The following is a 16,786-nucleotide window of genomic DNA, read 5'->3' as shown; positions in this document are numbered from 1 at the left end:
ATATTCATATCGAAAATGTTGCAGATTATAAGTTGAACAATACATTGCCTCCTTTAGTTGTTTTTGTTTACTTGCAGTTTATCTCCTTTTGTACATTGGTTGTTTGTCAGTCTATGTATATGTACAATTTTTAATGAAATTCCGTTGTATTTTTTCCTCTGTAAATGTCTGCAAGAAAATGTGTCTCAAGGTAGTATATGGTAACATATACATATTTTGATACTAAATTTACTTTGAACTTTTAATTCATCTTTGTCATGCTGAAACTGCTAGGTTTTTTTTTTACATACTGCATTTAGTGTTTTAGTACTTTTATATGGAAAAAAGCAATGCAAAGGAAGGGACAGATTGACAAGTACAAAATTCAACATAACATTCTGTTGTCGGAGTTTGTGAATTCAGCCAGGTAATAATTTTCCTTAAGTTTGTCAAAAACAGCATAATAAATTTAGCTGCTTATTATAAATCAAAATAAGGTAGCACAAAATGCACTATATATAAATCACACTGATACAATCACAGTAGCCCATATTCATGATCAATCAAATAAAATAAATTGAATTATGAAATACACTAATATGGTTAATTATATTATTAAAAAATCTACACCCACTACCAAGACAAAGCTGGTTGGTAAAAAAAAACAAAAAAAGAGTACTTTACCATATAGTGTTGTATAACAACAGCCCAGATCTATATTTTAGTAACAATAACAAGTCAGAGATTTTCAAAATAGCTCAGAAAGGGTCCCCATAACATTTGAAAATCTCGATTAGAACCAGAAATCGAACAACGAATCTTCTCTAAATTTAAACATGACATAACATAACATAACCATTGAGCATGTGTGTGTGTGGGGGGGGCAACCTCCTTCCACTTAAGCAAGATCGCCCTCCTAGCCATGAGAAATAAAAGCCAGTATCCGCAAATGAGAAGGCTCCAAAATTATAGCTCTTTCCTCAACAATACCAAATAAGGCAGTCAAAGGATTGGGCTTAAAATTAACTTTAAAAAGTACAAAAAAAGTTTGGAATACATCTTTCCAATATTTCTCAAGGCTCGAACATGGCCAAAACATATAAATTAATGAAGCCTCTCCATTATTACATCTGTCACAATAAGGAGATATATCTGCAAAAAAACGAGAGAGCTTGTCTTTAGACATACGAGCCCTCTGTACCACTTTAAATTGTAGGAGGAAATGACAAGCACATAATGACGAAGAATTAACCATTTTGAAAATAGCCCTCCAGGTCTCATCAGATAATGAAGTCTGTAAATCCTTTTCCCAATCTTTTTTAATTTTGTCTAAAGGAGCCATTCTCAGTCCCAACAACAGACCACAAATATAAGATATTGAGCCATTATCAAAAGGTTTCAAATAAAAAATTACATCTATTATGTTCTTATCCGGGCTGGTAGGAAATATATGTAGTTTAGATCTTAAAAAATCTCTAATCTGTAGATATCGAAAAAGTGGGTATTTGATAGGTTATATTTCACTTAGAGCTGCTCAAAAGAAGAAAGATCCCCTCCGACAAACAGATCCTGAAATCGTTTAATGCCTAATCTATCCCATTCTCTAAAAAACAGATCGGTCGTAGATGGTTTAAAAAAAATTAGAAAAAATTGGACTAGGAAGAGAAAATCTCAATAAACCAAACTGTAGCCAGAGCCTCAAAGTGTGTTTAACCACCAAACTGTCAGTTAACTTATTTAAAGATAAAAGAAGAGAGGATCCAAGAAGAGAAATAATAGAAAATTTCATAACAGAGTTGGCTTCCAAGAAGATTGCATCAGTGTGATTTATATATAGTGCATTTTGATTTATAATAAGTATCCTTATGAATTCTGTATTTGTGTATATGAAATTTAATAACAATATTGGAAAAAGAAAGAATAAATTTAGTTGCTAATGATATGTATAAGCTTATTCAATTAACAGAGTTTGTCCAGGAACTTCAATGGCTGATCGTGATCTTAAGATGACTTTGCTGTCACAAACTGATTAAATCTCAATTACAACACTTATGAAACCAGACCTAATATTCAGAAATGGTCTGTTAAGCAACAAACAACATTTTTAGCATCTACATGCCAGGCAATAACCACCTTCCCTTAACATTCCACTGCAGTCCATTGCTAGTTTCTGCATCAGCCTGGAGGTAACACTATATTGCATACCAAGCAGAACCAGCACAAGAGCAGATTAGAAGCCGAGTTTCTTGGTACAAGTGACTTCTGAAACCCTGAAGTCTTTTCACCATCTGCAAACCACAATAACCTCATTTGTCCAAATGAGCATACTATACCTCCATCAATACTCAGGAGCATGTAAAACACAACAGTCAACTTAAGGCACCTCAACCTCCACCCTAAACTTTCACCTGCCACTTCTGGCATATTAAAACTGCAATGAGTACAACCTTCAGAATTCACTGTAGTTATTCCCTAAAGTCCCTTCAACACCTCCCAAGCCTACAACCTAGAAAAAAGATGGCAAAGATAATGACTGTGCATTCATGCTCTCCATCCTGTCTAAGAATTGGAAACCTATTACCAATTCTTCATGTTTGCTTGACCTATTTTGCAAAAGTCCTTACCTTTGACCAGTATGTCTAAGTATTTTCATCAGACAGATGACAGCAGTACAAGACAGCAATTCACCGAAGTGAACCAAGGACTGAAATTGATATTGGGCTTATTGGTGACAGCCACATCCTACAAGCAAATTAAATATCCACTCTCAAAACATCCACTTGGCAGCAAACTCATAGCTGATAGGAATCAAGGACAATATCACAGATACATCTCCAGTACCCCAGAGCACTACATTATGGAGATACATAGATTAAACGCAGTATCAATCTACATATGGATACACCTTTTCTGGGACAGAATTGAGTGAGTTCCAAATTCTTGGGGAATGCAAAAGGACAAATCACATATAGTCCCCAATGTTTTTTGCAAGCATTCTGATACAGATTCAAAAGCCTTCTCACGAAAAAGATAGGCTGCATCATTCCAGACAAACTGGAGTTCATAAGTGGAGATGATTGCAGGGTAGTTGATAAATCAGTCAAGGTGCCAAAAGCCTAGTGTTCCAGTAACAGTAGGAAATAATCCAATAAAATTGGAAACACCTTCAGGTCCACTGCACAAATTAAATGAATTGCATATTTTTGGATCCAATTATTGCAAAATCAGCATTTTTTAAACCTCAGTAGCAATTAACCTGCATGATTGTTGTCAGTGGTACAAAACATCAAACCATATTCAGATTATAGTGTGCCACCTTTCTCCATTGCTGCACAGTTAACTTGGTTTGAATCTACAAAGCCGAAATTAGTGGTCAAGAGGACATGTCTAGCCAGTTGTGCATGGCACTGGGGTCCCACATCTCCTAATGAGGTCACATAGCAGAGTCAAAACAAGTGCTTCCCACAAACTGCTGAAAACATCTTTGACTGATGTCAAAGCTGCAAAAAATATACTTTGCATCTGTTAATAGCTAGTGACTATGAACACTCAGTGGACCAAAGAGCCTGTTTTCAAGCTGCATCTCCATATTAGCCAGAAGCTATTTAGAGATTCATCAGCATTTTGAGTAGATTCTATGAGTTAACTTCTCAGCATCATGCGTGAGACAATATTAACATGTTTTTAGTCTGCCACTGGAATCTTCAAACTGGGAATTTCCATGTTTGGATTTGCATGCAGCCAAACCCACCATATAATTGTATTTACCAGCAAGAATCAGTGCACAACATTAAAGCACTGAAAAGGATAAATATTTTCTATTTGATTAATATTTATATGATGTAAAATTGCTAAATTATAATGTTTTAATATAATACTCACACAATCTGGGAACTAGCACTTCTTGAGATCAAGCTAAAAATAATACAAGTGATATATCCAGCATACTTACTTGTGAAAGAATATAGATGGAGTCATATCACACCAACTTCAGTGACAGTTTAAATACTTTGAGAAGAATTCAATTTAATTCATCTCACCAATAAAAATAGTTCAATGCAACATGATGCTCCAACCACAACACATTTTAAACTCATTTATTAATATCTTACTTACACATTTTTTGATACTTAAAATAAATTAAAAGTTGAATTATTATAACAAATCAGAGTTGCTTGGGAATGTACTTATTAAGAATTCTTAAAGCCAGTCTAAACCATCAAAAGTTCTATCTTCATACATTTTCTAGTATAATTACTTATTTAACATTGAATTATAACATTAAACAAATCTGACATAAAAATATTCTGCACATAAAGCATGGTATATTTCAGACAATATTAGTGTAAACATTAAATGACTTAAAATGAAAACATCTTACCACATTTATACATGGCACTTGAAATCAAAGCATTTTCTTTAAACAAATACACCTCATTCTAATTTGGTGCCTAGTTCATGTTCAAGTTCAAAATCAAGTTTTTTTTCCCCATTTATAAACCTTGGTTTTTAAAACCAAATTATATATTTTTCTAAAAATTACAATATGACAACAATCAAGTGTGTGTATTTAAATTCACTCTGATCTAAAATACTGCATAATTATAACCCCCTAATTTACAATATAGAGCTTCTATAATACTCACTTTCGTCTTTAACCTTCTGGGGAATAATAACAAGAACAAAAAAAACTAAATTCTTACTCAAGATATTTGAAAACCTATATTTTGTTCACAATCATTAGTAATTTTGCAATCTGCAAGTTTGGCTTGTTTTTCTTGTAACATTGACTTTAAAATTTTCTTGAGCGTATTGTAAACTTCAGGACCCTCATCAGCATCAAAACTGACCTAAGGAAAAATACAATAGAACACCTAATGTTAACCAAATGATATACTAGAAAAACTAGTGCACAAGTTCATATTACTTCTGGAGCAGATAGTCACATTGAGATTGGACTTAAAAACACCATAACTATGAGAAATTTCTATTTGGGAAAATCTAAATTTGCCTTTCTTTTAAATAGTTTCGCTTTTAGTTTTCTTATCTCATTGATTAGCTATTTAAATACTGTCCCAGTGTCTAAGTCAGGGGTTCCCAACCTGGTGTCCCCAGGCCCCTCGGTTAATGGTAGGGGTCCATGGCATAAAAAGGTTAGCAACCCCTGGTCTAAGGTATGTTAATTAGATGAATGCTTTGACAATGAACATCAGCAGGCAACTTGGCCAAAGGACAAAACAGTCCAAACAATATGTCATGATTAACATATACACAACTCCAGTAGCAAATCCTATATAGCAGTCAGGAGCTTGAACCTTGGTCAAATGTTCACAATCACACTGAATATCCAATAAACCTTATAAGAAACTTCCAGTTATGATCATTTCTCTACAAAACACCACCCACTTCAAATAATTCCAGTCAGTTTATTAAAAAAAGCAATTCCAATTTAATTTGTAAAAAAAAAATCACCTATCCAATTGCAACATCATTCCAGTTTCATACACAAGATTAACCAACAAAATTCATCAAGTATGCACTTAAGAAAAATGCAATTGGGTACTAAAGAGAAAAAAATATTATATTGGTAAAATTATCACCATCCAAGCATCTATTCTATATAGACTAGTGAACCCCCCAGAATACTTCATAATCATTGAAAGGTAGGTCATTATTTCATCATCCAATGAAAAGTTCCCACTGTTTTGTTCTGCTAATTAAAAGTACGCAAAATTGCAATCTGGAAGAGTATTTTTTCATTTCTAATTCCTTCTTAATTTGGTTTGACATTGTGTATTCCAACTACCACTTTATCACAACTTTAAGAATTTATAGAACAGTACAGGATAGGAACAGACCCTTCAAGCCCACAATGTTGTACCAAGCCAATTAAATTTGTAATCAAATGCCCAACTAAACTTATTCCTTTCTGCCTACACAACATCCATATTCTCCTGTTCCTCCACACTCATGTGCCTCTCTAAGAGCCTCCTGAAAAGCCCTATCATATTTGCTTCCACTATCACCCCAGGAAGCGCATTCCAGGCACCCATCATTCTCTGTGTTAAGAACTTGCTGCAACAAACAAACAGTTATTCCACAGAGAGGTAATGTTGCAGCTATATAGGACCCTGGTCAGACCCCACTAGGAGTACTGTGCTCAGTTCTGGTCACCTCACTAAAGGAAGGATGTAGAAACTATAGAAATGGTGCAGAGGAGATTTACAAGGATGTTGCCTGGATTGGGGAGCATGCCTTATGAGAATAGGTTGAGTGAACTCAGCCTTTTTCCCTTGGAGCGATGGAACATAAGAGTTGACCTGATAGAGGTATATAAGGTGATGAGAGGCATTGATTGTGTGGATAGTCAGAGGCTTAATCCCAGGGCTGAAATGGCTAGCACGAGAGGGCACTGTTTTAAGGTGCTTGGAAGTAGGTACAGAGGAGATGTCTAGGGTAAGTTTTTTATGCAGAGAGTGGCGAGTGTGTGGAATGGGTTGCCGGCGATGGTGGTGGAGGCAGATACAACAGGGTCTTTTGAGAGACTCCTGGACAGGTACCTGGAGCTCAGAAAAATAGAGGGCTATGGGTAATCCTACGTAATTTCTAAGATAAGGACATGTTCAGCACAGCTTTCTGGGCCAAAGGGCCTGTATTGTGCTGTAGGTTTTCTATGTTTCTATATGCAGCATTCCATGGCATAGTGTATTGGAGGGGTCGTAACTGTCACGTGACAGCACTGCCCATTTACCTGGTCGAAAGACACACCACCTGCCAGTCAAAGGTTTGACCCCTCCTCACCCATCAATGCACACCTAACCATTGGCCCTTTCAATTAGCCTTGTACTTGACCTCGGGCGATTGGCCTTTGTAATTAGCTTAACCCTGCTGGCACCGAGCCATTGGCTTCCCTGTGAATTACCTGGGCTGGATTCATCAGCCCTGCTGCACTATAAAGGAAGCCATGTCTGCTTGACTCTTTCTCTTTTTTGCTACCTCTGAGGGACCACCCTGCCGCTGGTGAGTTGTGCATTAAATAGGGTGTGTGTGTGTGTGTGTGTGTGTGTGTGTGTGTGTGTGTGTGTGTGTGTGTACGCGCACGCGCGCACCTTGTTCCCACGCGATTTTATTAATTGTCCGCGTGTGTTTTATTGCTGATCCAACTACTGTGAATTGTGTGCATGTGTGTGTTGCTTCTGTTGCCATTTTCCCACGTCTGCCTTCTGTAAATAAAATCCTTTACTACCAAGACTGTGTTCAGAGTCCTTGCCTTTGAGACCTATCAAATCTGTTTCCTCACTTACAACACATAGATGAGCAGCTTTCCAACTCTGTATTCTGGTTATGGACTATTAATTCTATACATCCTGCAGTTTTTGATCTCATAGTTTTAAGCACCTGCAAATCTGTATAATATTCATTTCTATTAGTGCATTAAAAGCATGGCCATATCTTCCACTAGTCTATTCTCTTCATAATCTGGATTGCTATTGTGAAACATAATAAACTATCATTTCTAAAAGTAAGTCACTAAATTTTATAATATCCTAGAAGGTATTAGCAGAAATCTATACAAGATTTAAATTACCCAAATCTTAATTAACACTTCTCCATTTTAGAGACATGGATTATATCCTCTCTCAAACATGTTTCAAAACAAAAATCAATACACTTTAAAATTAGTTCTTAAATTATTGATTTCTCAAAGCCACATTAAATTTCATTTCAAATCTCCTTTTGAAAGCAAATTGACCAACTGGTTAAGATAAACCATTCAAACACTTTCACGATACAAGTAATTAATTATGTTTGATAATTGTGACATTACTTTTAGTACTATATTCAAACACTTTTCACTGTTGCTACTAAGACAGGATCACTAAATCAGTTAACACTACTTCAAGATTTCCATGTTAAACTATGCATGTGGGGAAATCCCAAGGTACCATCACTTTCAAACATAAACAGGCCAAACACACTGACTGCATCGCTATTGATATTGCGTGGAGCAAAATTGAAAAGGGCATGCATCTATGTAACTGTTTATAACCTCAGTTGTCCCAAACCACATTATATCCAATGTACAAAAGTATGTAGCCAATTTGTCCACAGCAAGCACCTTGAAAAAGCAACTTAATAATGACCAAATAATCTAAGGAACTGGATTGAGGGATATCAGGCAGGTTACTGGGGCGAATTCCCCGTTTCTTTTAAATATGCTCTGGAACAACGAATGGTGACTTCACTTAATGTATCATCCAAAGACGGAGGTCAAAAGCAAAAGGAATATGATAATCAAACTTAACGAAAAAATACAATGACTAGCCAAAGTTGATCATCAACTATGCAAAGAACTGATTGTTGAATAACATCACTTTTTGCATTAAAGTAATAGTTCTGGCTGCTGATACAACATCTGAGGCATCAACAATTAACTTGTGCTGGAATGCCAAATAATCATTTAGAGTGCTGAGGGTACTAAATGCCAAGTCATATCTATTGAAAGTCAGATGCAGAGAATTAATTGATAAGATTTGCACTGACCAAAAGCAATGAATTACCAAACACGTTCACAGACTTTGTTTGAATCTTTTGATTGCTTCTTGTGTCAGATTTGCAGACTAGGTATAGGGAAAAGGTGGCAAAGGAGAAACTTCAACAGAAATGGATTCAGCATTTAAACCTACAGTGGTAATCAATTCTCAATAACCACCTCCACAGTTATTCACTAAATCTTTAGAATAATGACACTAAATCCAAGTACAGTGGATTCTGATTAATTGGTCCATCAGTTAATGGAGACAGCTGGTTATTTCGGGAAACTCTTAAAGAACAAAAACTAATTGAGAAAATAACCGGGATTTCCTTCATTTATTTGGGACACTATGCTGCTTAACTGGGCCAGGAAATTGTTGCCAAACAGTTTCTAACTAGCATCAATCAGTCACATGAACTTGTATGGCTGTACACTACTCAGTGCTTAGAGCGAACAGATTTTAAATGGCATCAGTTACTTGCGTTTGTGTTCAAAAGCAGTGATTTTTGTCACAGATAGCTGGTGAGAAATAAGCAGCAAGACAATTTAGATTTGTTTAGCTCCCTGCATTTGAAGGATGCAAGCTTGGAGATACCAGAAACAGCTGGGAGAAAAAATGAAACAATTTCACTACTTCAACAAGTTAGGTACTATGAAGAATTTGAAGATATCAACAATCATCTAGAATGTTACAATGAAAATGAAGATTTGCAGGATGAAATTGTCAAAAGTATTTGCGAAGCCAGTCCATTATCTGCACTAGATATCTGCACTGATTTTGTTCATTTACAGTCAATCAAAATAACAGGGTAGTGTGTTGGTTGTCTGTCATATTCGACAATGACAGTGAAACCTACGCGGAACATTTTTTAAAGTGGAAAAGCCCTAGCACTGGGAAAATTCATTTTTCTCAACCTTGGAAGTCCAGGTCCAGTGGTACAAGTAGTTGTCACAAACTGGGGTTTTCCTTGATTGCAGTGATAACTGTGACTTGAGAATCAGAATCAGGTTTAATATCACTGGCCTATGTCGTGAAATCTGTTATTTTGCGGCAGCACTACATTGCATTACATAATAAAAAATCTGTAAATGCCAAGAAATACAGTATATAAAAAAATGCATAGTGCAAAAAGGAAGGAGGAAAAAAAAGTGAAGTAGTGTTCATGGGTTCATTGTCCATTCATAAATCTGATGGTGGAGCAGAAGAAATTATTTCTAAAACAATAAGTGTGTGTCTTCAGACAAGTGTGTGTCATCCTCCTTGATAGTAGGAATGAGAAAAGGGCATGTACTGGGTTTGCTAGGGTACTTTCTGACTGATGCTGCTTTTTAAAGTCATTATCTTTTGAAGGTGTCCTTGATGCTGGGAAGGCTAGTACCTATGATGCAGCTGGCTGAGTTTACAATTTTCTGCAGCTTTTCTGATCCTCTGCAGTGGCTCCTCCATATGGTGATGCAAACAGTTAGAATGCTCTCCATGGTACATCTGTAGAAATTTATGGGTGTCTTTGGTGACATACCAAATCTCCTCAAACTCCTAATTAAATACAGCCAATGTTGTGCTGTCATTGAAATTTCATCAATATACTGGACCCAGGATAAATGTTCAGAGATTTTACACCCAGGACCTTGAAAATGCTCACCCTTTCCAATGCTGATCCTTCGATAAGGATTGCTGTGCATTCCCTTGACTTCCCATTCCTGAAATCCGCAGTCATTTCCTCGGTCTTACTGATGTTGAGTGCAAGGTGGTTGCTGCCACACCATTCAATCAGCTGATGATCTATCTCACTCCTGTATGCCTGCTCATCATATCATCTGAAATTCTGCCAACAATAGTTGTGTCATCATCAAACTTATAGATGGCAATTGAGCTGCGCTTTGCACACAGTTGTGGTTATAGAGGCGGTACAGCAGTTTGTGTTTTTTATTGTGCCCTTCGCTCTCCATAAAGCTTTGCAGAACTACCTTCTTGGGTGTTGGATCTCACTGTTGATTTCATCTGCCCTGTCTGCCGTAGCTGACTTCACATGCTACGTCCCTAATTCACTGGGGTATGAGGCCCTCTGGCTTCCTTTACTTGGTGCAGCCTACCTGTTGAAGCAGTGTACCGGGATGTGGCAATTGTTGTATGCAAACAATTGAAGCCACAGGTGAGAGCTGAGCGTCTGGTGGGGATCAGAAGGGAGTGAGCCAGCCAGTAATGGACAAGCCTCTTCTGCAGAGGTGCTACCCATTCCTGGACACCCCAGACACGGCAGCATACACTGGTTGAATTCCTTTATAGCACTGTAGTAGCACTGGCAGTGTTCTAAATTGTTCTGTATTTCATTTGCATTCATGATCGATTACTCAGTTAAATGGTAGTTTGATTTTTTTTTGTGTCTTTTTAATTATTTCCATGAAACCTCAGCTAATTGAGGCAGCCACTTAATTTGGCCAAAATGTACTGGTCCCAATTAACCACAATCCACTGTACTATTAACCTTCTTTTCAAAAGGCAACCAAGATTTCATACAGTTGAGTAGAATCCACAAGGCATTCTTTGTGTTGTTCTTGCATCAGGAAAGGGCAGGACTGGAAGCTCAATGTTCCAGGATACAGATAGTGCACACGTGACACGGGTGCTGGTAAAAGAAGAGGGGGATTTGCCTTTCCTCCTCTTTTAAAAGAGGATATAGCAATAGTCCTGAGAGAGGATATTCTGGAGGGATCATTTAGTGAGGCCATATGGGTAGAACTGAGAAATAAGTAGGGGACGGTCACTCTGATGGGATTGTATTACAGGACCCTCATTAGTCAGCAGGAATTGGAGGAGATATACAGATATTGCATCCAGTTGTATTTAAAAATATTCATTCCTTTTTAATGTTAAACTATATTATCGAACACATTGCTATATGTACATAATGTAGCCGAATTATTCCTCAACTAACCATAGAAAACTGAAAAACATATTAAATGTTTATTTATCTCATTACATTTTAGGGATGTTTTAATGCATGAATTACTTCCTTCATTGGCCTCCATAAATAACTAACTTCAGAAATAATTCATCAAACGTGCAATATTTTGGGACAATGTGAAATAAAAATATTACCTCATAAGCACAAGCTCTTATTTCAATGCAGTAACTAAAAGGATAGTTAAACACTGAAACAAAATACAACATCTCTGTAAATTCAATATAATATTTAGCTCTTTTTCTAAGGTGCAGTACTTGCCTTTGTAAAAGCTCTAATTGCCCGAGTAAGTATAGCATCTTCTACATCAAATGGCAAGTCACGCAATTGTGCCATGCAATCAAGAATGCAAAGCAGTGACTGATATTGATTCTGGTTAAAGTAATAAAATACCAGGTAAGTAAAGATATTCTGCTTTTATACATATTACATGATCATGCATAATTATACTGTTTTACTGTAATATTCCACACAAGCAAATGAAACACATTTTACATACAATTATATCATAGTCTGTGTCAAATAATTATTCTATCCATATACAAATGTGTATGGATAGAATAATTATTTGACACAAGCTATGATATAATAGTTATATCTTATAGGTTTCAAAAATATTTCTCTGGCCTATTTGGTAGGTATGCCAGTACACCTGCTCATTAATACAAATACCTAATCAGCCAGTCATCTGGCGGCAACTCAATGCATAAAGCATGTAGACATGGTCAAGAGGTTCAGTTGTTGTTCAGAAATCAAACATCAGAATGGGGAAGAATGTGATCTGGGCAACTTTGACCATGGAATGATTGTTGGTGCCAGATGGGGTGATTTGAGTGCCTCAGAAACTGCTGATCTCCTGTAATTTTCATGCACACCCATCTCTAGTGTTTGCAGAGAATGTTGCAAAAAACAAAAAAAAAATCCAGTTCTGTGGTGGAAGTCACTTTGTTAATGAGAGAGATCAGAGGAGAATGGCCAGACTGGATCAAGCTGACAGTAAGGTAACTAACTCAAATAACCATGCGTTACAACAGCACTGTGCAGAAGAGCATCTCTGAACGCACAACATGTCAAACCTTGAAGTAAATGGGCCACAGCAGCAGAAGACCATACCAGGTTCCACTCTTGTGGCCACTTTATTAATGAAGTGGCCACTGAGTGCATTTATGAAATAAGTAACACAATCACCCACCATTCTTCACAACTTCAAAATGTTTGTAATTCAGCATTTCCTCATCAAACTATTAGTTCAAAATTTACATTGGCTAATACGTAAATTGACAATATGTATCACTAAAAATATAAGGTAGTTGAAAACTTACATTAAAAAACAGAATATTTTTGCATTGTTGAATTATATGTATGCAAATTCACTAAGCCATAATTATTGGCATAATTATGTTTTTAAAGCCTATACATATTTCAATTTTTATTTTAATTGCAAAATCTGTTCCAATCTTCCACGTGGCTTATCATTCCAACAAGTATTTCTTAAATTAAAAAAAAAGCTTTAAGACATACCAGTTAGTAGGTTAATTGATCCTTGTAAATTGTCCTGTGATTAGGCTAGAATTAAATTGGGGTACTGCTGGGTGGCGTTGCTCTAAAGACTGGAAAGGCCAATTCCATGCTGTATCTTGATCAATTAATAGATAAATGAAATTCAATATATGCTCCAATTTATTTGTTCTCTGTAAAGTTTTGGAAGTTAGTGGAAAATTGTCCTTTTTACTTCTTCGATTGCTACATTAGAATATTTTACTGCAATTAGCTGCTAAACCAGTTTGTCAACATCACTGTTGTTGCACTCCAAGAATCCTTCAGAATAGGTGCCTGATAGAAACTGACATTGGAAAATTTAAAATGCCCACCAGGATCACTGGATTGCCAATATCCTTCAAGGCCAACGATGAGCACCCCCACCTTTCCACTGAATGCAAATCAATTCGTGTCTTGAGTGTAATGGAAAGCCTAGTAAAAATTTAACTTATGATGATAATCCATAGACAGCCATGCAAAGAAATGTTAGATTACCTTTTCTAGTGAGTAAAGAGCTTTATTGGGATCCATATATTTATGTGCTAGGGCTTCTATATCTGCCCTACTTATAACAGGTTCTTTCAGCTGTTCAAGCCAGGACCACATAAGACTGCACAACACATAAGGATTCTTCTCCATACAGATCCTTTCCCAAGTTCCTTCTCGGACATTTAATTCATGCTAAAACAAAATTAATATATTGGTTACAATTAAATGTAGCAATAATCTTTTTCAGATTTGTAAGTTTTGTCAATATTGCAATACCATTAAAAAAATAAATTAATGTGCATATGTAAATGAGCACATATAAGTAATAGTATATCAAAGCATAAGTTTAAATTGGTTTGCAATTTCATGTACAATCAACCCTGCACTACAGAAGTTTCGGTAACAGAAATTCACCATACAAAATTTGCAAATCACTACCAAAAATTTTGGGATTCAGTACATCCCATCGGGCAGAAAACACAAAAGCTTAAGAATACATATCCCCAGGCTCAAGCAAAGCTTCTATCCCACTATTATAAGACTCTTGAATGGAGTCTTTATATGCTAAAGATGAACTTTGATCTTTCAACTTACCTTATGGCCCTAACAGTTTGTCTACCTGCACTGCACCTTTTCTGTAATTGTAGCACTACGTTTTGCTCTGTTTTCTCTTGTACTAGCCTTATGTACTTATGTATGAATGAGCTACCTGGAGGGCATTTCTCTGTAACTCTCTGTACATGTAACAATGATAATCTAACTACTAATTACTGTGTCCGACAGAGTGATCAGCAGCACTGGGGCTCCACAGGGGACTGTCTTGTCTCCCTTTCTCTTCACCATTTACACCTCGGACTTCAACTACTGCACAGAGTCTTGTCATCTTCAGAAGTTTTCGGATGACTCTGCCATAGTTGGATGCATCAGCAAGGGAGATGAGGCTGAGTACAGGGCTACGGTAGGAAACTTTGTCACATGGTGTGAGCAGAATTATCTGCAGCTTAATGTGAAAAAGACTAAGGAGCTGGTGGTAGACCTGAGGAGAGCTAAGGTACCGGTGACCCCTGTTTCCATCCAGGGGGTCAGTGTGGACCTGGTGGAGGATTACAAATACCTGGGGATACGAATTGACAATAAACTGGACTGGTCAAAGAACACTGAGGCTGTCTACAAGAAGGGTCAGAGCCGTCTCTACTTCCTGAGGAGACCGAGGTCCTTTAACATCTGCCGGACGATGCTGAGGATGTTCTACGAGTCTGTGGTGGCCAGTGCTATCATGTTTGCTGTTGTGTGCTGGGGCAGCAGGGTGAGGGTGGCAGACACCAATAGAATCAACAAACTCATTCGTAAGGCCAGTGATGTTGTGGGGATGGAACTGGACTCTCTCACGGTGGTGTCTGAAAAGAGGATGCTGTCTAAGTTGCATGCCATCTTGGTCAATGTCTCCCATCCACTACATAATGTACTGAGTGAGCACAGGAGTACATTCAGGCAGAGACTCATTCCACCAAGATGTAGCACTGAGCGTCATAAGAAGTCATTCCTGCCTGTGGCCATCAAACTTTACAGCTCCTCCCTTGGAGGGCCAGACATCCTGAGCCAATAGGTTGGTCCTGGATTTATTTCATAATTTACTGGCATAATTTTCATATTACTATTTAACTATTTATGGTTCTATTACTATTTATTATTTATGGAGCAACTGTGACGAAAACCAATTTCCCCCGGGATTAATAAAGTATGACTATGATTGAATAAATCTCTTCTGGTTGCTTGTTCCGTATAAAGTACTCACAACCCTCTGTGTGATAATGTTGCCCCCACCCCCTGTAAAATCTATGTCCTCTGGTTTTGTACTCTCCTAGCCTGAGGTAAAGACTGTTATCATCCATCTTATCTATGTTTTTAAGAATCCTAAAATGTCTCACAACATATTATTAGGTTACAGCTGGAATACCACAGTTATTAACGCCTTTTTATAAAAAGGCAAGAGGGTAAAGATCCGTTATCTACTAACAAACAAGCATAATTGTAATCAAGAATTTTACTACAAATGTAACTGTAACTAATAATTGTAACAAAAGTACACATAGACTAAGATGTTAACTGTCCTGTGCTATCACCAGTGGGATCATCAGTTGATCTGCCACCTGTCTTGAGGACAGAGAGATAAGTAAGACAATGGAGCAGCATTTGGAAATGTTAATGAAAAGACGAGAGAGTTTAACGAAAGGAGACACCGGTCTGAACATTGTCAAGACCGACTCCTTTTGAACCCTGAACTGTTTGAAGTGTGATGGACAGGCGATACCCCAGCAGGGGGATAAAAAGGGGCAGGTTCGCTAAGACACGACACATGACACCACGAGGTAACGAGACCCTGGAAGCGGTGCGCCCCCACAAGTCGGTGGGAGTTTTGGAGGTCTGGTTGCGGGACCAGCCATAGACGCACAGGGTGGAAAGATACGGTCAGGGGGAACCTGGTGTGTGTCCGCCCTTGCCTGGGTGCCGGGTTCACCGCTGAAGAACGATCGTGTCTGGAACAGAGGGGTCACAGTCGGTGACCTCAGAAGACATTACAAAGGGCTCGCCCGAAAGCTAACTGCGAGGAATATTGAAGGTCTGTTTGGAATCTGATTTGCATATCATTCGTTTTCTCTCTCTCTCTCTCTCTCCCCAACGGCACGACGGCGATTACTGCGAACTGAACTAAACTGAACTCTTGTCACTTGTGATTGATCATCTTACCCCTAGACTGCGATAGAGCTTGATTGACCCTATTATCCTAGTTCTGTGTACATGTGTGTTTATTCATTGCTAACCTGTTGCATTTATATCCTTACTATTAGAGTACTGTGTTGCTTATTTCTTTAATAAAACTTTCTTAGTTCCAGTAATCCAGACTCCAACTGAGTGGTCCATTTCTGCTGGTTTGGCAACCCAGTTACGGGGTACATAACATAATCTAATTAAAATTTTCATGTTAGCTTGAGATGGTTCTTAAAATTTAGTCAACAGAGGCTCACTCAGGATTGAAAGGAAAAGCTTAAAAGGAATTCTTCAATCTGTAGATAATAGAGGACACAATGCTATTCAGTCGAGTATTAATGCATTTGATAGTAGAATAAATAACTTAAATTTAAAATGAAATAGTTTAAAAGAACACCCAGTAAGGCCAAAGAAACACAAGCATAGAAGACATCTCCAATTGAAGAACACAGATTAGCATAAAACATGAAGAAATAAAGGACTTGCTTCTACACGAGTTTCACCTTCAATT

General features: G+C 37.4%; 1 protein-coding gene across 2 annotated transcripts in view; it reads right to left on the bottom strand.

Annotated features, from left to right (window-relative positions):
* Positions 1–4,055: 4,055 nt before the first annotated feature.
* Positions 4,056–16,786, bottom strand: part of ptpdc1a (protein tyrosine phosphatase domain containing 1a) — a 129,518-nt gene continuing 116,787 nt past the window's right edge. For both annotated transcript variants that reach the window (XM_063068410.1, XM_063068411.1), the window contains exons 8-10: positions 13,513–13,698; positions 11,740–11,850; positions 4,056–4,829 (exon numbers count right to left, since the gene is read on the bottom strand). In XM_063068410.1, coding sequence (XP_062924480.1) covers positions 4,683–4,829; positions 11,740–11,850; positions 13,513–13,698 — 444 coding nt within the window. In that variant the 3' untranslated portion in view covers positions 4,056–4,682. The remainder of the gene's footprint in view (positions 4,830–11,739; positions 11,851–13,512; positions 13,699–16,786) is intronic.

Source organism: Mobula hypostoma, chromosome 15 (genome assembly GCF_963921235.1).
Source record: "Mobula hypostoma chromosome 15, sMobHyp1.1, whole genome shotgun sequence".
Lineage (NCBI taxonomy): Eukaryota > Metazoa > Chordata > Chondrichthyes > Myliobatiformes > Myliobatidae > Mobula > Mobula hypostoma.
This window is presented reverse-complemented; position numbering and strand designations above follow the sequence as displayed.